General features: G+C 36.8%; 1 protein-coding gene across 1 annotated transcript in view; it reads left to right on the top strand.

Annotated features, from left to right (window-relative positions):
• The first annotated feature begins 5,831 nt into the window (after positions 1–5,831).
• Rab10 (RAS oncogene family member Rab10) overlaps positions 5,832–27,367 on the top strand; it is a 136,662-nt gene continuing 115,126 nt past the window's right edge. Inside the window, exon 1 of the mRNA XM_090371203.1 lies at positions 5,832–6,586. Coding sequence (XP_090227329.1) covers positions 6,460–6,586 — 127 coding nt within the window. The 5' untranslated portion in view covers positions 5,832–6,459. The remainder of the gene's footprint in view (positions 6,587–27,367) is intronic.

The following is a 27,367-nucleotide window of genomic DNA, read 5'->3' as shown; positions in this document are numbered from 1 at the left end:
TTGTAGGCATCATTTGCTCTTTCTCATATTGTGCTCTGCCTTCACGACGAGTTGCCATGATATTGCACTACTTCGAATAAGTAACTCTTCACTAATAGAGGAGACTATTGTTACTTATTCTCAGTTGAGTACACTGTGATCACAGTGTGCTGAAGTGGGATTTACTCAAAGTGGTAACTACATCAGGGGTAAAGGGAAGGGTTTTGTCTTTCGTAAAGGTGACTACATACCAACTAAGAAATATTGTTCAAGGTTTAGGCCTAAATGGATGTTAGATGAACTAACAATAGTCTCCTCTATTAGTGAAGAGTTACTTATTCGAAGTAGTGCAATATCATGGCAACTCGTCGTGAAGGCAGAGCACAATATGAGAAAGAGCAAATGATGCCTACAACAACTACTTTGTAGTTTATTAAGAGTTATCTATGGTGTATCTAAACACCGATATTATATAGATACCAAACTCTTAAAGTATTATGCTTTGTGCATTTATTTATTTTAAATATTAAGAATCTGCAGATAAAGGAACCACTAGGTGGCAGTGATCACAGTGTGCTGAAGTGGGATTTACTCAAAGTGGTAACTACATCAGGGGTAAAGGGAAGGGTTTTGTCTTTCGTAAAGGTGACTACATACCAACTAAGAAATATTGTTCAAGGTTTAGGCCTAAATGGATGTTAGATGAACTAATTAGACATGTGGCAGAGAAGAAAAATGAATGGGATACATATAAATTAACAGGTGACACGGGAGCCTATGATAGATATAAGCTGGTTTGTAACCAAGTCACAAAGGAGGTGAGGCAGGCAAAGGCAAATTACAAGAAATCGTTGGCAAAGGATGCAAAGAAAAACAGCAAAGAGTTCTTTACTTATGTAAATTCTAGAAGGAAAGGGATGAATCAGATTGGTCCACTTGATATCGATGGTTTAATCGTTGATGATCCTACTCAGGTAGCTAACAAACTAATTGAGTGTTTTGCATCTACATGCACACATGAGGTATTAAATAACTGAGAGCAAAGTGGAGGAGAAATTGTTTGAGATAAACCTAAAAAAGGCACCTGGGGTGGATGGGATCTATCCAGTTATATTAAAGGAGGAGGCAGCAAAGTAAGTAAGCAAACCCTTAGGCATAATTATGGGAGCTTCCTTGGACTTACGGAAAGTACACATGGACTGGAGGTGTGCAAATGTGACTCCAATTCACAAAGGAGGAACAAAGAGCGCCACAAGTAATTACAGATATTACTTTAACTACTGTTCCAGGGAAATTAATGGAGGCACTGGTTAAAGATGCATTGCGGAATCACCTAGACAAGATTTGAGTTCTAGCTCGGACACAGTACGGGTTTGGTAAGGGAAAGTCTTGTCTGACCAATTTGATTGGATACTATGATGTGGTCATAAATGAACTGAATGCAAAGAAAAATTTTGATATCATATATTTGGATCTTAGAAGGGCTTTTGATACTGTTGCACACGAAGACTGCTGCACAATTTGGAGCAGTGTGGCATTGGAGGCATATTGCTGATAAGTATAAAGGGATGGTTAGTGTGGAAGACAGAGAGTGGTAATCAACGGTGAGAGTGGTAATAAACCCCAGGGGCTCATATCTGGTGAGTATGGGCTTGGCGCATCCAAGGTCCTGAGCTGAATATCATCATTCTTCTCTTTCTTGGTGATTCCCTTTTACTTTTGGCTCTCTCTCTGTCAGGGTAACTAGGGATTTTTTTTGGCTGGTGCAGCATAAGCCTCAGGCTTCCTTGCACCCTATAGCTAATAATAATAATAATACGAAGGTCTGCATGGTTGTTAATGACACAAATAACAGCATGCTGCTGCAACAGGATCTAGAAAAGTTGAGCAGATGGGCTGAGAGGTTGCAACTGAAGTTTAACAATGATAAATGAAATACTGCATATGGGAAGCAGTAACCCCAGAGGACCGTATCAACTGTGTGGTACTACACTGGTGAAGGTAGAGAATGAAAAGGACCTGGGGGTAATTGTCAGGCAGATATGAAGTTTTCTGAGCAGTGCAGCTGGTCTGCAAGTTTAGTTCATGGTGTCTTGTTAATGATATACAGGAAAAATCCTAGCAGGGATAAGGAGGTGATTTTTCCCTTTTATAAGGCAATGGTGACACCACACCTTAAGTACTGTATACAGGTCTGGAGGCCTCATTTTAAGAAGGAGGTAGAGCTGTTGGAACGAGTACAGAGAAGAAGAGAGAACAGAGAAGAAGAACAGAGAAGAAGAGAAGAGAAGAGAACGAGTACAGAGAAGGGCACCAAGATTAGTGAATTGTTGGTTTTATGAAGAAAGGCTTAAATTTTGCAGTTTGTGTCTTGAGACTAGTCACCTGCGAGGTGATCTGATTGAGGTGTATAAAGCCTTGAATGGTTTGAGTATGCTCAATGCTGATGGGATTCTTCCTCTTGCTCAGAAAAATCGCCTGAGAGGAAATAAATTCAAACTGAATAAAGACAGTTGTAGAATAGATGTGTGGAAGGTTGCCTTTAGCCAGCGGGTGGTTGATTGCTGGAACCAACTTCCATCTGTCGTTGTAGAAGTTGATAGCTTAAATAAAGTTAAGGCAGAGCTAGACAAACACTTGGACCGGGTGGACGGGTGAAATGAGAAGGTTGTTTTTTTTCGGCTGATTCTATATAAACTTGCTTTCTTGTATCATGTGCCTTTACTGATGTTAATGCTAACTCAGCCACGTTGTCAAAAATAAGGCCCATAAAAATTCTTCGAGAACTGATTCTACCAACGGCCCTATCGGGAAGGGTGGTCTTGGGGGGCTTCTTGTATTCAGGATGTTTCATAATATGTAGGCTGCTCTTCCAGAAAAAAAAAAATTCATATAAACATGCGTTCGATTGTGAAAGTTTGCAGAGTTATGACTATTTTAATTTTAAAAATGCGTATGCAGTTTTCGATTGTAAAAAATTATGAAATCAATAAGGATTACCTTTATTTTTGATATAGGACGCTTCTTTTTCAACCAACTCTCTTGGTTCAAAGCATTTACAATTATTTGTAATGGCGATATAAAATTTATGAAAAATGTTAATCGTCTTCCCCACTGTCCGAACGATAGTGATCTAAACCCCAAAGTGTCAATATTGAGTGCTCAACCCAGCTCCGCTCTACAACCACCATACTTCTGCCAGTAAGGAAAACATTAAGTCAAACGACATTGAAATTAAAATTTAATTTTAATGTCTGGTGGTTGTAGACTGGAGTTGGGTTGAGCGCTCAATATTGAGACTGTGGGGTTTGGATCATTATTGTTCTGACAGTGGGGAAGATGTTTAAGATTCTTCACAAATTTTTTTGTATCGCCATTACAAATAATTGTTAATGCGTTGGACTAGGAGTGTTGGTTGAAAAAGAAGCGTCCTATATCAAAAATAAAGGTAATCCCTGTTGATTTCATAATATAACAGAATATAGGAATTATCGAGCACTTAATAGCTTTCTATTACCAAATGGTAAAATGTGGATAAGAAAAAGCAAACATGTATCCTCCATTTATGGACGGGATTCGAAGTCAGGTCTTTTTTACTCAGTGCGGGGAGGACGACGATTCTACAAACTGTGCTAATCATGTGTATTAATATGAATAACCATTTTACTAGGCATGTGTTCGCATAATCTTATTTATTATTGTTTTTTTCAATTTTATCAATCTATTCTGATAGTATTTATATTAATCCGTTTAAGTGATTTTATGTTATATTAATTCGTTTCAGTGATAGAGACGGATTTAGACTGCCACTGCCTGAGGCGCAGTATTGTAGTAGGGTTTCAGGAACATCAACGACTAAGGCCATATTGCTCCTTATATCCATCCTGTCTGTGTTCTTGGGCCGATTTTCTGTTTTGCTGGAGGAAGAAAAAAAAGCATGTTACCCTCTCCTGAGACCTACTAACTCATCCAAGCTGTGAAAAAGGGCGCAAAATCTTCTCCCTTCATCGACGAGACTCGAAATGAGGTCTTTTTCACTCGGTGTGAGGAGGACGGCGATTCTACCAACTGTGCTAACCACGAGGAGGGGAGCATCGTCCACATGTGCAATGTGTGCTACGCACACAGGCGCCAGGAGGCCAAAGGTAAAATTCGTTGAATTTTACCTTTTATTATTTTCTGATGTTTTTAATTAATGGGGCGCCGTATAAATATTTACACACATGCTGATCACGAGGGTAGGCGTAATTGAAATAAATGGGCTATCCTATAGGCTTCTAGAAAGGTGCCTGTAAGAGGACCTTTCAAACCATTTCCTTGAGCTGTTCTTTAATGAAAAACCCTAAAGTAGCACCTTATGCATCTGTGCATAAATCGACCCCTTTTCAGTAAAGTTCATATGTATTATTAGGGTCATAACTGAGAATTACAGAATGCTATTTCCTTCTTCCCTCCCAAATAAATTAGACCCATTTCCTGTTGTTGACCATCCTGTACTACGGGGGTTGAGATGTGATTATTATGGCATTTGTACATGAAAATAATCAATCGACCACTTGACCTACTTTTCTTCGCTAAGTTTGTGGATTATTTTTTTCAGTAGAGTAGTGTCCGTTTAATAGAAAACAAATGTAGCGAGTTCTAAGAAATCAGTGAAATGAGTTGACGGCGTTTCTAGTTGACACATCATGTGTTAAAAAAAACACACACACACATTGTATGTGTTAAAAGAATAAGTGTGCGCTAATGAGTTTTGCCAATGTACAATGTACACATAAAAAAATCAACAAAGTTAACTTTTCTTATAGTATCAACAACAAAGCGATCAAAAAAGTTAGTTCTGCCAAAAATTTGTGTATTTTCATTAAAGAATCGCTTTCCTTTGATATTCATGTCTCAAAATTGTTAGGGCGGCTAGCAAAAAACTAGGATTTCTTAAAAGCATTAACCAAGACTTCAACCAATTGGCACTATTCATATATATTTCCAAAATTTATGTTAGGTCAGCCCTGGAATATGCCTCCCAGATCAGGCCCCCACATACAGCTTACCAAAAAGAAGAAATTGATAATATCAAAAAAAAAAAAAAAAAGCAATGCAATAGGTCTGTTTCAAAAGTGGATTAGAATATAATGAGAAATCTTACCCTTTGGACTTGAAACGCTGAAAAAAAAGAAGATAGAAGCCGATGTACTATTTGACCATCAATGGTGACATAAATTGCCCTCACCTCATCTCACAAATTAACTTAAATGCATCGAAAAGAGCCATCCACTGCTTAAACCATCCTATACTAATTCTGGATATTACTACTACTATAACAGGTCTGCAAGATCAATCAACAAAGCAAACTTGGAGATATCTGATACCCCTGGACACTTCAAGAGTCACTACTTACCTGAGCTCTTAAATTACTTTTTTTTTCTTCATTTACGTACTTTTTCCATTTTTTTTTATCAGATGCAATTTGTATTCCAAGTCTCTGCTTTGAAGCTGTGTAACTTTATTAGTGTTGCTGCACACTAAGGCATGTTTATTTGCCGTTTTGTAGCTGCTTAAATAAATAACTATGTTTGAATTATATGATACCATTATAATTTCTGTTTGCTGTCTCATAATTTAATAATAATTTTACTCGAAAGTTTAAAAAGAATAACTTATCGAAATAGTTCACAGCAATCATTATTTATACCTGTCCTTCTGTGGTCAAGAGACTGTTAGCAAATTGAGAAAAATGTCCACTTGAAAATAAGATTTACAATCTGCGTAGTTAAGAAACAGGCATTCGTTTGGCGGATATCCTCTGCCTTTATCTCTAACAAATGACGTCACGGGAAATGAATTTTAGCAGTAAACGCAGACTCGCATAGTGAACTGGGGACTAAATGGCACGTTTAGCCATTTGTCGAACGTTGCTTATGTGAGTGCGTGTCTGTGACTTCTACCTTTGCCATTCTTCAGATTTCTTTAATGGTACCTCGTGTTTCCCTTGCTTGGATAATGCAGTTTATGTGCTAGTGTTTTTTAAAGGTAATGCTGTAAACAAAATCGTCATATCAGTTGGTTTCATGGTGGAAATGATCAGTGTTGCTGCGACCTTAGCACATGGATGACGATACAAAGTTCATGCGGCTATATCAGATTCAACAATAAATTAGGCTTAGCTGTTAAATAGCTTAAGAGTAATAGAATAATAAAAGTGAGTTTATTCAGTTTAATTAGCAATTTCTTGTTTCGAGAAGTGTTTACGAATTGTATGCAGTTTTTGACAGGAGCATTAACCGATCTTCAGGTTAGCCCTTTAATGCAGTTTTGGTCGTAACGTAAAAGAAAAAAAAGAAAAAAAATCGTAACTACCACGCCTTCGTAAGCGTAAGGAAGCTTAGTTAATTAGAATATCAAGTGCTATTTATTTTGCTCACAAGTTATTCGTAAATTTTTTGGTGATTCGCTTTGTAGAATATCTTGAAAAATTCTAAAATGGCGAAGAAAACGTACGATTTGCTTTTTAAGTTGCTTTTGATTGGAGATTCTGGGGTAGGAAAAACGTGCATTTTATTCCGCTTTTCTGATGACTCCTTCAGTCCAACGTTCATATCAACTATAGGTGAGTATTTTGAAAAAAAAATTGTAAATGATATAAAGAATCTGAAAAAAATATATGCAAATAATTTTAAATGAAGGTTTCTTACCCTGTAATAAAACAAAAATACTGGTATTCAGTTTTATTTATAACAGCTGATGTTTCAAGTTTAATGTATGTGGTATATAATTTTTTTTAAATGTATTTATTATTACAATTATTATCTACATATATATATTTTTTTTGGATTAAGTGAAGGTAAAAGAATAAAGCGGACAAGAGGTTTGACTGTTTGCATTTGAGTATCTTGTTCATGTTATCGTGAAAATGATTTAATTGATATTTGGGAGAAGTTGGATTTTTATGATCTATCAATGCTATTCTGAGTAGAATGTTTTCCATTATAGTGAGCAGCTACTAGTTTGGAGATGAATGCTTTGAAATCAGTTTGCTGACACACACTGGGCATGTGACCCTATCCAGCTTGATTTCCATTTAATGAATCTTATGTTCTTTTTTTCGTATTAAAATTGATGTTAAAAGCATAGCATTTGCCAGTTTTTTTTTTTTTACATACAATGGACTTGTCAACAAAAGCTCAAAATAATTTGATAATGAATGTCATTTTCTGATCACCTTGTGCTTTCGTTTTATTTTCCAAAAGATTATTTTTCTCTTATTTCAGGATACGCCAAAGTTAAGATTATCATCTGTTCTTTCCTATGTATAAATGTGTGGAGGAGACAATATCTTTTATGAGAATGACATGTTGGTGACAAAATGGCTCTCCTGAGAGCATTTTGTTAGTAGACTTAAGTATTTGCAATTCAGTGTTCAAGTATCATAGTATCAGTTAAATCATGCAACCTCACTGGTTATTAACCGGCAGAAGTCATTTCAGGAAAGCTGTTGCACAAAGATAACTGTCTTGGGGCTCCAGTACTTCTTTTTAATTTAATTTTATTTTAGGTAAATAAGGATGACATTTGAATGTATTTTAAGGAACTAAAATATTATTAATTTAGTACTGATCCATAGCAAAGAATATAAATTAATTGTAGTTATTATGGAAGTTGTTTTTAACAATGAGCATTTTTTCCCTCTCCTTTAGATGAAGTGAAGGTTAATCAAAAATTCAGTAGGTAGTTTGCTCATGCCAATCAGCTGCTGTTGTAGAAGATCAGAAGTAGCTGTTCATTAAAATTAAGTACCTCTTATTTTATGGAGGTGTTAGTATTTAATGTTAAATACTGACACCTCCCATTAGTTTTGAAAAAGCAGGGACAATTCTACTGAGACATTGTTGTAGAAATGAGTAATTATTTATTAGGAATTATTAGTTAGTTTTAGTTAATCATTAGTTGTTAGAATGCATTATTTATTAGAACTAGTTTATAGTGGCTCTTGTCACTAAAAACTAGAGAAAATTATATTATAAAATTTATTTAGCTATTGTAACAAAACAAAATAGACAACCTTATTATTAAAATTTTAGAACCGGAGAACTATACAGCTATTAAGCAACGTATCTACCAAAATTAAGTGAAAATAAATATTGAGTTTTGATATAAAGGAAGCTAGTTCTGTTAAAATGTGCCCATTCCCAGGATGAAAGATGACATTCCAAACTGCATTCAAGACAGCAAATCTAATTTTTAGATTTGTTCTTTCATGGTTATGATGTTTAAACAAGCTTATTTCCAGCTTTTTTTGAAGCAGTACAGAGCAATTTCCAAGAAATTGCTTTTATTTCTTTATGCAATTTTAGGCCTATTTTAGTGTGATCTTCTGTTTTGAGATCATGGATAAGTTACTTTTAACTGTGATGTTACAACATTTTTTTTTTGTTGTAAGTTGTTTGTTCACTATATTTCCTGGAATTATAAACAAACTTATAATTATAAGCTGGATATATGTATTACCTATATCTTCCACTTTTGGTTCTGGATTTATTCTGGCATTGTTAAACTTTCTTCACAATTTTTCCATCTGTGATTCATTTAGCACTTTTTTTTTTTTTTTTCCCGAAGCTAATTCTAAGTAAATCATTGGATATGTCAACAGATTTTACGTAACCATTTTCTCTGAACTCATTTACAATACAAGTACTTATGTCTTATGTAGGTGATGTCATTTTTTTTTCCCAACTAGAGTTGATTTGAGTCATTTCTCTGCACACCAGAATCTCTAATTTTTTAGGCCATCTTTTTCAGTTTGAATTAGTTGTGAAATTGGCCAAGACTTAAATACATAATTTTATTTATTTTCTTTTTCTTTAGCATTCTTGTTTCACAAAGCCGATGCTGCATATTTTAGTTCTGTTTCCATTCTGGCATTGTAAAATCATCTTCACATTATATGGTTTTGCCACCTTTGTGGCTTATATAGCAGATAATTTTTCCCTTTCTTTTGACTGACAGGAAATATTTTTCCAGATGATTCTAAACAAATCAGATATGTTGGCAGGTTTTAAGCTGTCTGTAAGCCATCTTATTGGCAACCTATTTTTCTCCTCTTATATCATGAGTCTGGATAAAACACATTCTTTCCAATACATTCCATTCAATGCCTCCTGTGGTCTTCTGACAGAAGAATCAAAAGAATTCTTTTGAATCTTGATGCTAAAAAAAAGCTCCAGGTCCTGTTGTCTGTTTTTTTTCACTTGTTCTCAAAATCTGTTTCTGAGCTTGCTTCTGTTCTGTATCACCTTTTTATATTTTCTTATTCCACCGGTGTTTATCTTTTTGTTTGGAAATTTGTTCATATCTTACCAGTTCATAAAAAGAGACTAATCTTTCCCTTACAGTTATTGTCCCATTGCACTTATTTTTTTTCTTTCCTAAGTAACGGAAAATCCATCAACTGGCAACTCTTAAAACATCTTAACCTTCTATCTGATCAGTGATTGCCTATTTGGATTCTGCTACTGTCATCCACTGGTGATATTTTGGTTTATGTTGATCATTTTTGGACGAATTCAATGGAAAATTTGGTCAAACTGAGGCAGTTGCTGTTAACCTTTCTATGGCTTTGATAGTGTTTGTCATAGTCTTCTAAACAAGCAGATTTTGACTTCAATCCTAAAACTCCTCAATGCTTCAATACTAATGATATTAAGAGTAGGAGACCGGCGGAATTACTTAGCAAGTACAGGTCACTGTTGAAAAAAAGCCGTGAATTAGGGTTGAATTTGAAAGTGTCTGCAATTCTGCCCAGACACGATAGGAGGGAGTATATGATGAGAGCCTTGTCGATCAATTCGGCCCTGGAGGGATTGTGCAAGGCTCAAGGGATAGAATTTTTTTCAGCCTGGACTGTACTTGTTAACAGGAGAGATTGCTTCTACAGGGATGGGATACACTTAAATAGAAAGGGTGCAAGAATTTTTGCTGATGCTGTCGAGGCAGTGTTAGGTGGGTCGGAAAACTGCTAGTTGGGGGGGGATACAAGGACTAATAGATTAACAGTAGCCACTGGCAGAGGTGGAAGTGATTCTTGCACTGCTTCTATTGAAATGAGCAGAAGCCTGAAAAACAAGATGCAGGATATTTCAGAGACTGCTGGGAGTCATTGCGGTACAAGTAAACACATGGGTTGTGTTAGGGTAGCTAAGAATAGAAACAGGTGCATGTATACCTGCGTGTACACCAATGCTAGGAGTTTGGTAAATAAATTTGATGAATTTGAGGTATTGCTCAAAACATCAAGGGCAGATATTGTTGGGATATCAGAGACGTGGTGTCACACAGATATAAGTAATGCGGAACTGGAATTTGGGGAATACAATGTATATAGAAAGGATAGACAGGACAGGAGGGGAGGAGGGGTTATGCTATTAATTAAGAAACACATAAAGTCCAAGGAAGTGAAGCCAGTCGACATCGATGGACAGGGCAGTGTCGAGTCAGTTTGGTGTGACATAAGCATAGGGAAATCAAAATTGAGAGTAGGAGTGTGCTATAGGCCTAATGACACTGATGAGTATAATAAGATATTGTACAGGGAAATAGTGGGCCAGTAAATCAGAGAGTCTTATAATGGGGGATTTTAATTTCCCAGATATTGACTGGAATTTGTGGGTTGGTCACTCGCACACTAGCAAGGCTTTTGTGGATTTATTGGATGATTGTTTTCTACATCAGCATGTTCGTGAGGCAACAAGAGGGAGCAATACTCTTGATCTGATTATCAGTAGTGATTCTTCATGCATTAAGAATCTGCAGATAAATGAACCACTAGGTGGCAGTGATCACAGTGTGTTGAAGTGGGATTTACTCAAGGAGGTAACTACCATCAGAGGTAAAGGGAAGGGTTTTTGTTTTCGTAAAGGCGACTATGATGGTCTGAGACAGTATTTAAATTCTATACAGTGGGACCAACTGATGATGTTACCAACAGCAAACTCAAAATGGGAAGCATTCAAGGAACTAATCTTGGAGGCTACTAGGCTTTACATACCAACTAAGAAATATTGTTCAAGGTTTAGGCCTAAATGGTTGTCAGATGAACTAATGAGACATGTGGCAGAGAAGAAAAATGCATGGGATACATACAAATTAATGGGTGACATGGAAGCCTATGATAGATATAAGTTGGTCTGTAACCAAGTCACAAAGGGGATTAGGCAAGCAAAGGCAGACTACGAAAAATCCTTGGCAAAGGATGCAAAGAAAAACAGAAAAGAGTTCTTTACATATTTAAACTCAAGAAGGAAAGGGATGAATCAGATTGGTCCACTGGATATTAATGTTTCAACAGTTGAGGATCATGCTCAGGTGGCTAACAATCTAAACGAGTATTTTGCATCTACATTCACGCATGAGGAGTTATTCAGGAAGGAGAATGATGTAGGTAAAGTAAACATTGGCAGTGAGCTGGATGATTTTGTAATAACTGAGAGGAAAGTGGAGGAGAGATTGTTGAGGATAAACATAAAAAAGGCACCTGGGGGTGGATGGGATCTATCCAGTTATATTAAAGGAGGCAGCAAAAGAAGTAAGCAAACCCCTAGCCATAATTATGAGAGCTTCTTTGGACTCAGGGGAGGTACCCATAGACTGGAGATGTGCAAATGTAACCCCAATTCACAAAGGAGGATCAAAGGCTGACACAAGTAATTATAGACCTGTTAGTTTAACTTCTGTTCCAGGTAAATTAAGGGAGGCACTGGTTAAAGAAGCACTGCAGGATCATCTAGACAAGAATTCAGTTATAGCTCAGACGCAGCATGGTTTTGTTAAGGGCAGGTCTTGCCTGACCAATTTGATTGGATACTATGATGTAGTCACAAAAGAACTGGATGCAGGGAATAACTTTGATATTATATATTTGGATCTTAGAAAGGCTTTTGATACTGTTGCACATGGAAGACTGCTACACAAATTGGAGCAGTGTGGCATTGGAGGCAAATTGCTGCTATGGATAAGGGGCTGGTTGAGTGGCAGAAGACAGAGAGTGGTAATCAATGGACACTGCTCAATGTAGACTAATGTTATTAGTGGAGTTCCTCAGGGTTCAGTGTTGGGTCCGTTGTTGTTTTCAGTGTTTATGAATGATATTGATGATGGGATATCAAGTTTAATGTCCAAGTTTGCAGATGATACAAAGGTTGGCAGGGTTGTTAAGTAACTACTGACGCTATGCTGCTGCAACAGGATCTGGAAAGGTTGAACAGATGGGCTGAGAGGTGGCAAATGAAGTTTAACATTGACAGAATGTAAAGTACCACATATGGGAAACAGTAACCCCAGAGCAACGTATCAACTCTGCCGTACTACACTGACAGTGGTGGAGAATGAAAGGACCTGGGGGTAATTGTGCAGTGCAGATATGAAGTTCTCTGAGCAGTGCAGAAGCTGCAAGAGTAGCTCATGGTGTCTTGTCAATGATATACAGGAATTTTTCTAGCAGGATAAGGAGGTGATTATTTCCTTGTATAAGGCAATGGTTAGGCCACATCTTGAGTACTGTATACAGGTCTGGAGGCCTCATTTCAAGAAGGATGTAGAGCTGCTGGAACGGGTACAGAGAAGGGCAACAAGATTAGTGAATGGAACAAAAGGTTGCTCTTACGAAGAAAGGCTTAAGTTTTGCAAATTACAGAGTCTGGAGACTAGGCACCGGCGAGGTGATCTGATAGAGGTGTATAAGGCTTTGAATGGTTTGAGCATGCTCAATGCCAATGGGATTCTTCATCTTGCTCAGAATAATCACCTCAGAGGGCATAAATTCAAATTGAGGAAGGACGGATGTCGGATAGATGTGCGGAAATTTGCCTTTGGCCAGCAGGTGGTTGGTTGGTGGAACCGACTTCCATCACTTGTTGTTGAAGTTGATAGCCTAAACAAATTTAAAGCTCAACTGGACAGGTATTTCGAACGAATGGAGGGGTGAAATGGGAGTGGTGTGTGTTTTTTTTTTTTTTTTGGCTGATGCTGAATAAGCTTGCTTTCTTGCATCATATGCCTCTGCTAATGCTAATGCTAACTCAGTCCTAAGTTCCCCCCCCCCCTCTGATGATGACCCTCTGATTTCTAGATGTGATCACATCTCTATTAGGAATTATCCTGACTTCTAATCTTTTTTGGTATAAACACATCACAAATATTGCTTCCTCTGCACCAAAGAACTGGGTTTTCTTTTTGCACTTAGTATCACTTTTCTTCCAAACAACTACTCACTGTGTACAAAGTTGCCTTACATAAATACTTATGGATTATTTTTCCCATAACTGGGGTAATGTGTAATGTGTGAAACCTTTATAAAGCTTCTCACTCCATTCAGAAGAGAGCAGTGAGGTTAATTAATGACACATCTTTTTCAGTTTCTCCACTCTGCCTCATAGGTGCTCAGATTCTGATACATGCCTTTTCTATATATACTTCTATCGGAATTATTAATTTCTGTTGGCATCTGCAATTGTCCCACTCTCTTCCAAACCAGTCCAAACACTTGCTGCATGTAGTCAGCATCCATTCACTGTCCAATTACAAAAGTCACAACCGACTTTTTCTCCCCATCATTTATCTCTTTTACTTCTATTTTTTGGAACAACCTTCTATCATTTGTTTCCCAAAAATCACACTCTACAATATTTCAAGTCTAATGTCAACAGGTATCTTCTGTCTTCTCAGCTCTCAACTTATGCATAGTACTAAGTGATAGAGGGCCTAATTTATGTTAACATTAGCAAAAAAAAAAACCAAAAAAGCCCCTCCCATTTCACCCCTCCATTTGTTCCAAATGCCTGTCCAGCTGAGCCTTAAATTTATTTAGGCTATCAACTTCCACAACAAAAGATGGAAGTTTGTTCCACCAATCAACTACCTGCTGACTAAAGGCAAATTTCCACGCATCTATTCTACAACTGTCTTTTCTCAATTTGAATTTATGCCCTCTCAAGTTGTTAATCTGAGAAAGAGGAAGATCCCATCAGCATTCGGCTTGCTCATCCCATTCAAAGCCTTATATACCTCAATCAGATCACCTCGCAGGTGCCTACTGTCCAAGCACTGCAATTTGCAGAACCTTTCTTGGTAAGAGCACCCCTTTGTTCCCCTCACCAATCTTGTTGCCCTTCTTTGTACTTGTTCTAGCAACTCTACATCCTTCCTAAAATGAGGTCTCCAAACGTGTACACAATACTCTGTTAACTAACCATTGCCTTGTATAATGGGATAATCACCTCCCTGGCCCTGCTAGCCTGGTCCTTCCTATATATCATTGACAAGAATCCATGACCTTCCCTGCAGCCCATCTGCACTGCTCAGCAAACTTCACATTTGACTGAACAATTACCCCCAGCTTTTTCACTTTCCTCTTTCCTGAGCGTAGTACCACACAGTTGGTACGTTTCTCTTTAGTTATTGCTACCCATATGCAGTACTTTGCATTTGTCAATGTTCCACTTCTCAGCCCATTTGCCCAACTTATTGAGATCCAGTTGGAGTAGCTTACTGTCATTAACAACCCTGCCAACCTTTGTATCATCTGCAAACTTGGACATTAAACCTGATACACCTTCATCAATATTATTGATAAATAAACAAAACAATAATGGGCCCAACATTGAACCCTGGGGAACTCCACTAATAACATTTGACCATGACGAGCACTGTCCATTGATTACCACTCTGTCATCTCCCACTCAACCATCCCTTTATCCATTGTGGCAACTTACCCTTGATGCCATACCTCTCCAGTTTGTGCGACAGTATCAAAAGCTTTCCTGAAATCCAAGTATATGATATCAAAATTATCTTTGGCATTCAGTTCCTTTGTGACCACATCATAGTATCCAATCAAATTGGTCAGAAAAGACTTCCCTTTAACAAACCCATGCTGTGCCTTAACTATTACTGCAGTCTTGTCTAGATGATCCTGCAATGCTTCTTTAACCAGTGATTCCATTATTTTCCTTGGAACACAAGTTAAACTAACAGGTCTATAGTTACTTGTGTTGCCTTTTGAATCATCTTTTTGAATTGGTGATACATTTGCACCTCCAGTCCATTGGGACCTCTCCTGAGTCCAAGAAAGTTCTCATAATTATGTCTAAGGGTTTGCTTACTTCCTTTGCTGCCTCCTTTAATATAACTGGATAGATCATGCAGTGTCTTGAACTTTTTAGTTTTTGATTTTTATAGTTTTTTTTTTTTTTTCTTGTAATCCATGAGTAGTATAATTTTTATACTTTATTTTTACCATGTAAACCCCTCTTGAAGTTTCTCTGTTGGGATATTGCCTGTAGCCATGTTTTTATTTTTTTTATTAGTGTTGGCAAAATTATGTAAGGAAGTAAGTGTGTACATCATCAGGGGGGGGGGAAAACCCTTTGTCCACTTAATTTGCTCAAAAATAAATTTTTCCAATCCTTTGTCTCCCTATGTGTATTATTTATCGCAGGTACGGTAAAGATGCTGTCAGCATTTCATTCACTCAATTCCTTTAAGGCCTTGAACACCACAGTTAGGTCTTTACAGAGATGCTTAGTGTTTCTAGATGCTGTAATTTACAGACCTTTCTTGTTAAGAATGCGTGTGTCCAATTAATCTCATTGCTCTTCCTTGTACCCTCTTCAACAGATCTATGTCCTTCCAAAAATGAGGTTTCCAAACCTGTATCATGTAATAAAGAATTATTGATTTATTTTATCACATCACATGTTGAAGTTTGTCATTTACAATGATATAAGTCCAGGAAATGAGACTTCAGTTGATTATACAGAGACATCTCATAAAACTCTCTACAAGTTTTACACAGAACTGCCAATTTATTTGTGATGTATTAGTGGTGCCAAACAATGCAGGAAAGAAAGCTTATGCAGTGTCAGCCAAAAAAAAGGTAAACTGCAGCCATTATCAACCCACTGCAGGATGGAAGCCTCCTCAATAATTCATGTTGAAGGAAAATGGACCATAATGCTGGTCCAGTGCAGGTTGGCAGATTGACCATATTCAGCAGTCAGGGGCTTGAACCCCGGTCTACTCAAGGAGCGTATGCTACTGCACTGCCGCTTCTGACCACTTGGCTACGGAGGCCTTCCCAAACATATCACCTGTCTATCCCCTCTAATAGCTTGTCTAGTTTTAATTTATTCCAACTACCCACAACACCAAACGGAAGCACTTGTTCCAACAATAAAGTACCAGCTGGCTGAATAATTTGCAGCTTCTTCTTCAACTTGAATTTATGCTCCTTTGTGTGTGGTCTGAGTAAGAGGAAGGATTCCATCAGCATTGAGCTTACTCAATCCATTTATAGCTTTAAATACATCAGTTAGATGTATTTAAAGCAGTTGCCTAGTCTGTAGATGCTGCAATTTGCAGTACTGGTAAAGTACCCATTTGTTCCCTTCACTATTCTCATTGCTCTTTTCTGTACCTGTTACAGCAGATCTTTCCTGAAATGAGGTGTCTGGACATGTATACAGGTACTCAAGATGTGGCCTAACCATTGCTTTATACCAGCGTTTCCCAAACTGTGTTCCGTGAGATATGAACAAGTGTTCTGCTAAAAATCATAATTAATAATTAAAATAATAAAATAAATAAATTTTGCATATTTGTAGCATACACCACTTTTGTATAATATAATATTTAACTTTTTTTTTTTTTTTTTTTTTTTCCGGTTATTAATATACTGGCATAGACCAATAATCAAATAGACCCCGGAACACTTTATTTTGGCAGGTTTTGCATAGAGGTAATGACACCTATGGAAAAGTAGCAATGTGGTGATCTAGTATACCATTCTTATGCAATTTAGCCTGAAGTACACGGGTTAAAGGAGAGGAGGAAGCGAACTGATATCATAACTAAACTCACTTCCTTGTATAAATTTTTTTTTGATAATTATTAGTATTTTGAAATATTATTATTAAAATATGTGATTGTGGATTTGTGGTTCAAAAAAGGAACTTTAAAACGAGGAGCAAAGTACTTCTATTAGTGCAACTGTGGTCGATGAAAATAAACAAAGTGAGCATGAACAATTGCAGCCTTTTGTTCTTCAAAAATCTGAAGTGAAAAAACAGGAACCAACTAATAAAAGACCAAAACGAAAGCATAATGATAGTTATTTGAATTTCAACTTTACATGTGTTGGAAATAAAAATGCTCCTGATGCACAGTGTGCAGTATGTAATAAAATATTAGCAAACAGTTCTTTGGCTCCCACTAAACTTGTGTTTCGTAAGTGTTCCGTGAAAATGTTGCGAGTTGAAAAGTGTTCCCTGACTAAAACGTTTGGGAAATGCTGCTTTATACAATGGGATTATTTCCTCTTTACGTTCTCACAAAATTCCTGTATATCATTGACAAAATCCCATGAGCTGTCCTGGTAGCCTGTCTGCATTGCTCAGAGGACTGCAGTTACAGGTTCTTTTCATTTTCTACTATCTTGAGTGTAGTACTATTCAGTTGGTATGTTAATCTAGAATTATTGCCACCCATGTGTAGTACCTTGTATTTGTCAAGGTTAAGCTTCAATTGCCACTTCTCAAACCCATCTGTATAATTTTTTGAGATCATGTTGCAGTAACATATCCTGGTTACTGTCATTAGCCAACCTTCGTATCATCTGTAAACTTAAGCCTAATGTACCTTTATCAATAGCATTAGCATTAGTAGAGGCATTTGATGCAAGAAAGCAAGCTTATGCAGCATCAGCCAAAAAAAAAAAAAAAAAAAGTAACATAAATAAATAAAAATAACCACTTCCACTTCACCCCTCTGTTCGTTCGAAATACCTGTCCAGCTGAGCCTTAAACTTATTTAGGCTATCAACTTCCACGACAAGGGATGGAAGTCTGTTCCACCCACCAACCACCCGCTGGCTAAAGGCAAATTTCCGCACATCTATCCTACATCTGTCTTTCCTCAATTTGAATTTATGCCCTCTCAGGTGATTATTCTGAGCAAGAGGAAGAAATATCGTTAATAAATATAGAAAACAGTAGTGCGCCCACCACTGAAGCCTGGGGGATTTCCCCATTGATAAAAACTGCTTTTTCCCACCGAACCATCCCTTTATCCACATTATTTATCTGTATTAACTTGCCATTAATGCCACACTGCTTCAATTTGTTCAATAGACTTTTATGCACAACAATTTCAGAAGTATTTTCTGAAATGTGTATGTCAAGTCAAATTATTTTTTGCATCTAGTTCCTTTGTTACAGTATCCAGTCATCTTGGTAGACAAGATTCCCCATTAACAAATCCATGCTGCAACTGCAATGTAGCTGTGTTCCTGTCTAGTTGGTCCTGCATAATTTTATAACTACCAAGTCCCTTGTTTTCTCTGGAATATAAATATATTAAAAGAATATATTAAAGTAATTATTTTAGCAGCTGCAATTATTATTAGCCATATGTTGCAAGGAAGCCTTATGCTGCACCAGTCAAAAAAAAAAAATTTATGGATTACCCCTAGAGAGAGGGGGAGGGGGAATCACCAAGAAGAGAAGAATGATGATATCCAGCTCAGGAACCTGAGCCCCTGGGGTTAATAAGCAGTGCCAATACCTTTTTTAAAGGCAGAATGCCAAAAAAAAAAAAAAAAAAAAAAACTCACTTTATTTCTTGCCATAGCAATATTTGAACTATATACAGTAGAACCTGGATAAGAAATTCCCATATAAGAAGTTTCCCCCCATACTAGGTTTGGTTTCTTAAGTCACAATTTTAACTCTATATGTTGTAATGTATTAGTTTCCTGGCTAAAAAGATTTCCTCCATAAAAAGTTTGTGATAAAGAATACATAGTGTAGTATTATAATGAGGTTTTCCCACTTAATACATTTTTTAAATATAGAAATTATTTATTTTTAATATTTAAAAATATTAAACAATATAAACATTTGATAATCGAACAGGTTAGTGCCAAGCATCATTTTAGTTCCTAGTAAACCACTGAAGTAGGTGAAATGACATCGTTTTTGTTATATCTCATATAGTGAATGCCTTCACGAGTTGCCCTGATATTGCACTACATTCAATAACCAATGCTTTGCCAATGGAGAAGACAAATGTTACTTATTCTTAGCGGATACCACCACCTAGAGGTTGTGGGGGTGATGGTATCCTCCAAGAATTCATTAGTGAAGTGTTGTCTATTCAAGAATCCATCGTTGGAGCTTTGCTTATTCAAGATAGTTCAATATGAGGGCAACTCGTTGTGACTGCACTCACAATATGAAATGTCACAAAAACGATGCCATTTCACCTACTTTGGTGATTTACTATGAACTAAAACGATGTTTGGCACTAACTTGTTCGATTATCAAATGTTTATATTGTTTAAAATTTTTAAATTGTTGCTCTGTCTTATTGTGATCTTTTATGTTATGTTGAAACTCCAAAGGACCTCATTCTTCGAATTTGGTAATGAGTGTAATGAACAGAATGTTAAGCAATTAGAAATCCTCAGTTTAAAAATATTTCCCATAGGCAGAGTAAAATACTTATAAATTCTGAAATAGTACTTAAAAAATGATATTTACCTTATGTATGTGAATCTTAATTTTTGTGTAGTTAATATTTCATACCCTTAGGTCATTTTCCTTTCTAAGAAGTTTTCCCGCATAAGAAGTTCTAAACCCCCAGTCCCTTGAAAAACTTCTTATCTGGGTACTACTGTATTATGTTTGAGTAGATTTTTATAATATTTATCTTTAACATGAGAAGGAAACTGTTGGAGTGTTCAGGACGTGTATGCACCTTTAAAAATTTTTTTGCTTGCAAGTTTTGTCAAGTGGAATTTGGATGCTGAACTAATTTAACAAAGGAATTAAATTTGAAAACTTCTGATCATTATAATAAACTTGCATTGCCACTGATTGTCTGCAGCAATGTATAAATTAAAATGAAAGAAAATTCCTTTCTCTAAATTTGTTTCTTTCAGAGAAAGTTTAAGAATATCTTAGATTGTTAATTCCCTGTTTCCTAGTGTACTAATTTGACAGGTACCAAGTTTTTAACCAGATGATTGTCCCTTATGATCCTTTCCATAGATAAGATGTAGGAACTTGTTTACCAACCTCATATGCTTTATGAAATTCAGCATGCAGATTTAGGGCACCTCTTAACTTAATCCTGAGGCACAGCATGTTTGTTGCAGCCTGCACCTTTAAACCTTAATGACAATAACTTGACATTGACAAATACATGGTTCTGATCAAAAATTTCTTTACTTATTATTACAAGAAGGAAGGGGTGAAGGTAGAGATTAAGATGATAAGAAAGTGTAGGGAAGGGATCAGCACATTACTTGATTAAGTAAGGATGTCATTTATCAGTGGTTGGAATATTTCCAGAGTAACCAAGAATCTGTCAAAGATGATTAGTGTTCCGGTAGGTCTTTAACTTCAAGCCTTGATGAAATGGTTGCTGAATTTCCTTAAAATTTCATTTTGATCAATGATAACCATCTGAGAGATTGCTGATGAACTGCGAATTGGATTATGCTATATGATTTTTACTGAAAACCTTGTCATGTATCAAGGATCAGCAAAATTTTTTTCAAGGTAATTAAATGACAGCAAACTTACAAGAACTGTGAAATGGGCCCAAATTTCAATAATTACATTCCATGTAATTATTCCATGTAATTACATTCAATAATTACACCCATGTTTCTTCACTAGAACCCATGTAGGGTTCTAGTGAAGAAACATGGGTGTAAATCTAACCATGAAAAAAAAAAAAAAAAAAATATCAGCTATTTCATTAGAAGCCATTCCAAAAAAATTGCAACAGATTTGGTCAAAATTGAAAACAATGATTTAGTTTTAGAAAAAATAAGAATTGAATTTACAAAATGTTAGAGGAAATAACTTCCCAAAATTCAATATATAAAATTACAGAAAGAAAAGAGTAATGCAAGATAGTTAAACAAATTAAGGAAAAACAACAATTACTCTATTAATATCTTAATCACATTCTTAGTCTTCTTGAATATAATCTCTTCAGAACTGTTGAGCATGCATGTGGGCTCTGACTGCCAGCAAGCTTGCATATCATCATGGGGAAGAGTACTTCAAAGGGATCATTTATAAAAATGTTGTGTACTTTTTTTTTTTTTTTTTTTTTTTTTTTAGCCTAAGAACATTCGGATAAGATCTTTGTGGTTATTTATTTGTCAATTGTTGAAATGCCACCACTATTGTTTAGCAGCAGACCAGTGGGAGGATTCATCAACCACATATCTTTGTTTATATAAGAATTAAAGTTAAGAGTGAATAAATAATAGTTTCTAGGACTGTTTATACTTTTGGAGGAATAGAAGAGTTCCAAAAACTTTATTTCTACAGTAGCTGCACATGCTACTTAGCAATAGATTGTTTTTCCCAGGTATTCATGCTGTATTACAATCTCCATGTCCCCAAGTAAAAAAAATGTGGTGGTCCTCCATGTCACCATGAAAAACAAAGCATGTTATCTTTGTAGTTGTTATCAGTAGGTGAAAGAGTGGTAATATTAGTTGTTATGCCCTATGAAATCTTGTGGTTTCTCTCACCCTTTTTTGTATCCCCCTTTCATATTTTAGCATTAAATTATTAAATACAGAAAAGTTTTTTTTTTTTTTTTTTTTTTGAGGAATGTACTTTTGAGACAAATGAGACACATTGCTCACTCATTTCATCAATAGCACAACTTCAGGCACAGCAGACCATGATTAGCTCACTTGATTGGTTCATGAATGAGCATATTTTCTTTGCTCATTCATGAATGTTTTAATTGCAAATTAGAAATAAATTTTATTATCCTATCCCCATTTTTTATGTTAACCAGTTTCATTAGGAAATGTAAAACCCAAAGAATTGAACACCAAATTGTGACCAACAGCATTTGATTTCAACTGTTGCCATGCAGTTAGTTTTAGGTTATGAAAATTCACTTAATTATTACAAACAGAATTGTCACTCACTTAGCTTCAGCATTAGTTTGACTGCAGAAATAAAAGTCCGGGGATGCCTACTTTTAGAAAAAATCGTTCCTAGTATCTTCATGATTTGCTAGTATAAGTAATTCCTACTTACCTCCATTAAAGGAAGTATTGAAAGTGGCATGAAGTGTGTGTGTTCTGCACTGAAAAGATTGACTCACATGCTGCAGTTGTTCCCTGCATGTGTTGGGCACTTCAACTTCAGTTCTGTGTAAAAATTCATTCTGTATACTCTGAGAAATATTTTGAGAAGGTGGCACCATTATAAATTATTATATAGGAGTGGTGAACTATGTAGTAGTAGTGGCAGGTGATGCAAGAAAGCAAGTGTATGCAGCATCAGCCAAAAAAAAAAAAAAAAAACACATTCCCTCCAAATGCCTGTCCAGTTCCTCCTTAAATTTATTTAACCTATCAACTTCCACAACGACAGATGGAAGTTTGTTCCAGCAATTAACCACCCGCTGGCTAAAGGCAAATTTCCGCACACCTATTCTACATCTGTCCTTCCTTAATTTGAATTTTTGCCCCGCTTAGGTTCGTAATCTGAACAAGTGGAAGAATCCCATCAGAATTCAGCATGCTCAACCCATGCAAGGCCTTATACACCTCAATCAGATCACCTCGCAGGTGCCTAGTCTCCAAACACTGCAATTTGCAGAACTTAAGCCTCTCTTGGTAAGAGGATCCCTTCATTCCCCTCACCAATCTTGTTGCCCTTCTCTGTACATGCTCAAGCAAATCTACATCCTTCCTAAAATGAGGCCTCCAGACCTGTATGCAGTATTCAAGGCATGGCCTGACCAATGCCTTATACAGAGGGACAGTCACCTCCTTTTCCCTGCTAGCAAAATTCCTTATATCATTGACAAAACCCCATGACCTGCCCTGGCAGCCTGTCTGCATTGCTCAGAAAACTTCATATCTGACTGCACAATTACTCCCAGGTCTTTCATTTTCTACCACCTTAAGTGTAGTACTACACAGTTGGTGCGTTTCTCTGGGGTTACATCTACCCATATGCAGTACTTTGCATTTGTCAAGGTTAAACTTCAGTTGCCACTTCTTAACGCATCTGTCCCAATTATCTAGATCCTGTTGCAGTAGCACACTGCCATTACTGTCATTAACAACCCTGCCAACCTTTGTATCATCTGCAAACTTCGACACTAAGCCTGATATACCTTCATCAATATCATTGATAAATATACAGAACAGAAAACCCAACATGGAACCCTGTGGGACTCCACTAATAACATTAGTCCACGAAGAGCGGCACCCATTAATTACCACCCTCTGTCTTCTCCCACTCAACCATCCTTTTTTCCATTGTAGCAACTTATAGACCCATTATGGGTCTATAAGTCACATGTTGATGATCCTGCTCAGGTGGCTAACAAACTAAACGAGCATTTTGCATCTGCATTCACACATGAGGAGTTATTCAGGAAGGGGAATGTCAGTGGTGAAGTAAACTCTGACAGTGAGCTAGATGATTTTGTAATAACTGAGAGGAAAGTGGAGGAGAAATTGGTGAGGATAAACATAAAAAAGGTACCCAGGATGGATGGGATCTATCCAGTTATATTAAAGGAGGCGGCAAAGGAAGTAAGCAAACCCTTAGCCATAATTATGAGAGCTTCTTTGGACTCGGGGGGAGTACCCATAGACTGGAGATGTGCAAATGTGACCCCAATTCACAAAGGAAGAAAAAGGCTGACACAAGTAATTATAGACCTGTGAGTTTAACTTCTGTTCCGGGAAAATTAATGGAGGCACTGGTTAAAGAAGCACTGCAGGATCATATAGACATGACTTCAGTTATTACTCGGACACAGCATGGTTTTGTTAAGGGAAAATCTTGCCTGACCAATTTAATTGGATACTATGATGCAGTCACAAAAGAACTGGATGCAGGGAATAACTTTGATATTATATATTTGGATCTTAGAAAGGCTTTTGATACTGTTGCAGATGGAAGACTGATGCACAAATCAGAGGAGTGTGGCATTGGAGGCAAATTGCTGCTATGGATAAAGGGATGGTTGAGGGGGAGAAGACAGAGTGGTAATCAATGGACACTGCTCATCGTGGACTAATGTCATTAGTGGAGTCCCTCAGGGTTCAGTGTTGGGTCCATTATTGTTTTCTATATTTATAAATGATATTGATGATGGTATATCAAGCTTAATGTCCAAGTTTGCAGATGATACGAAGGTTGGCAGGGTTATCAAGGGCACTACTGACACTATGCTGCTGCAACAGGATCTGGATAAGTTGAGCAGATGGGCTGAGAGGTGGCAAATGAAGTTTAACATTGACAAATGTAAAGTACTACATATGGGAAACAGCAACCCCAGAGCAATGTATCAACTCTGTGGTACTACACTGACAGTGGTAGAGAATGAAAGGGACCTGGGTGTGGTTGTGCAGGCAGATATGAAGTTCTCTGAGCAGTGCAGACGGGCTGCAAGAGTAGCTCATGGTGTCTTGTCAATGATATATACATGAATTTTTCTAGCAGGGATAAGGAGGTGATTATTCCCTTGTATAAGGCAATGGTCAGGCCACACCTTGAGTACTGTATACAGGTCTGGAGGCCTCATTTCAAGAAGGATGTTGAGCTGCTGGAAAGAGTACAGAGAAGGCAACAAGATTGGCGAATGGAAAAAAAAGGGTTGCTCTTATGAAGAAAGGCTTAAGTTTTGCAAATTACAGTGTCTGGAGACTAGGCACCGGCGAGGTGATCTGGTAGAGGTGTATAAGGCGTTGAATGGTTTGAGCATGCTCAATGCTGATGGGATTCTTCCTCTTGCTCATAATAATCACCTGAGAGGGCATAAATTCAAATTGAGGAAAGACAGATGTAGAATAGGTGTGTGGTAATTTGCCTTTAGCCAGTGGGTAGTTGTTTGGTTGGTGGAACAGACTTCCATCTCTTGTTGTGGAAGTCGATAGCCTAAATAAATTTAAGGCTCAGCTGGACAGGTATTTTGAACGAACAGAGGGGTTGAAATGGGAGTGGTTTTTTTTTTTTTTTTTTTTCCTGATGCTGCATAAGCTTGCTTTCTTGCGTCATATGCCTATGCTAATGTTGTAACTGATCTGAAACTACTGGTAGTAATATTGGCAGATCTTCTGAGCTTAGAGCTCCTTAATGAGGTCTATTTTTTTTTTCACTCTTACTTTAACAGATCCTTCCATTCATTAGATACTAAAAATACAGTGGTATTTCAGCAAATTTCATGAACCACATACTGTATTTATTATGTCAGTATTAAAGAGAGAGAGAGAGAGAGAGAGATGAATTGAGCTGATCAACTTTGGATCCTTAAGGCCTTTGTTTTGTTGAGAGAACAGTGTCATTTTAAAAGAACTGATGTAGTTACGATTATTTAGCATTTGAATAGGCTCCATGCAGTTTGCTAAGATTATGATAGTGTAGATGGGCTAGAAACTGTGCCCACTACACACAGAACGGGTTCAAGTTCAAATCTCTCAATTTCATTTGAATTGCAAGGAGACTCAATTTCTTTATGAATGCAGTCATATTTAGTTTTTTGAATTGATTTTCATAACGGAATCCTAAAGAGAGTTCAAAATAGCCCGTAATCATCAAATCTGAAATAGTACTTAGTATGTAGGACAAATAAAAAGTATTTCTTTTACTAAAACTGATTTGTTGCTTTCAAAATATGAAGTTGTGTGATTCATTTAATTTAGTTTAATTTTAATTATAGTAGAACTTCAGAAATATGGCACTTTTAGCATAGCCCATATGTCAGTTGTTCTTGGGCTATGTTAAATTTTCCAAACAACAATATTTTTCTGTTTTACATAATTCCTAGATTGAAATGAATAATGGCATATTTATGAAATGAATAAAATAATTTTGGAAGACTATTTAATACTACTTATATACCAGTATTCAGTAATATGGTAGTATGTATATCTACTTACACCTGGTTCTGGTAGACATACCCAGGACCAGGGTATATCTGCCAGGAGCAAAAGTTTATAACATTATAGAGCAGATATCTTTTTTAAGGGCACAAAAGGTGATATTGTTGTACACAGAACTAATGACATTAAAAGTAAGAGATCTGCAGATTTACTCAAGTACAGTTCAATGTTTAAAAAAAGTCATGAGTTAGGGTTGAATGTGAAAGTGTCTGCAATTCTGCCCAGACATGATAGGAGGGAGTATATGATGAGAGCCTTGTTGATCAAATCGGCCCTAGAGAGATTGTGCAAGGTTCAAGAGGTAGAATTTTTTTCAGCCTGGTCTGTGCTTGTTGACAGGAGAGACTGCTTCTACAGGGATGGGATACACTTAAATAGAAAGGGTGTAAGAATATTTGCTGATGCTATCGAGGCAGTGTTAGGTGGGTCGGAAAACTGCTAGCTTGGGGGGATACACAGACTAAAAGGTTAACAGTGGCTGCAGGCAGAGGCAAAAGTGATTCTTGCACTGTTTCTATTAAAATGAGCAGCAGCCTGGAAAGCAAGGCAATGGAGATTCCAGGACTGCTGGAATCTCCATTGGAGTCATAGTGGAACAAATAAATTCAGGTAGTTCTTGACTTTACAAGTTAATTTGTTCATAGTGCTCACCCTCATAAAATGGGAATTAAATCCCATAGGCATAGGTGCCTCCATAGCCAGGTGGGAAGGAGCAGCAGTGTGTAGCAGACGCTTCTTGATTAGACCAGGGTTCGAGCCTGTCACCACCAAATACGGAAGATGCGGAAAGGTCAGGGAATGACCACCGCATATCCCGGAGCAATATGGCCTTAGTTGCTAATGCTCCTAAAAAAAAAAAAAACCAAATAACAGTAACAATCCCATAGACATAATGTTAAAAATAGGGGTTACATTCTCAACAATGAAATTAGTTAGCTAATTAGTTTGTTTAAACAATGATTGATTTAACCAAAGAAATTAAAACATAGCCTGTAAAATCAAGCAAATTATAATAATAAAGAAATTATATGTAACTTACATATTTTAAAGAATGTTTATTCTTTGTCACCATCGACTAAATGCACTCGTTGATCACTTATTATTGGCTCGGCACTCGGTTTGTTGCACAAGGAGTCATCGTCTTCAGAAATGCTTCAAGAGGTGTTTATTCCAAGGTAATCTTCTTTATAAATTTCAATAGTGTGCATAAGCATTTTGAACGGAACGCACAAATTGCAACTAACACAATTTGCACGGAGTAACAAGTTTACGAAGCTTTAAAAAAAAAAAGGAATGAAGAGAAGATTCTGAAAATTTGTTTTTTATACGATTGAAGATTTCAGTAAAGAGCAAACACATTTCACCATAATAACGCAAAAAACCACACAATTCCAG

This window comes from Mastigoproctus giganteus, chromosome 4, assembly GCF_048544385.1.
Source record: "Mastigoproctus giganteus isolate SK-2022 chromosome 4, ASM4854438v1, whole genome shotgun sequence".
Classification (NCBI taxonomy): domain Eukaryota; kingdom Metazoa; phylum Arthropoda; class Arachnida; order Uropygi; family Thelyphonidae; genus Mastigoproctus; species Mastigoproctus giganteus.
Note: the sequence above shows the minus strand (reverse complement) of the source record. Positions and strands in the feature narration are given on the sequence as shown.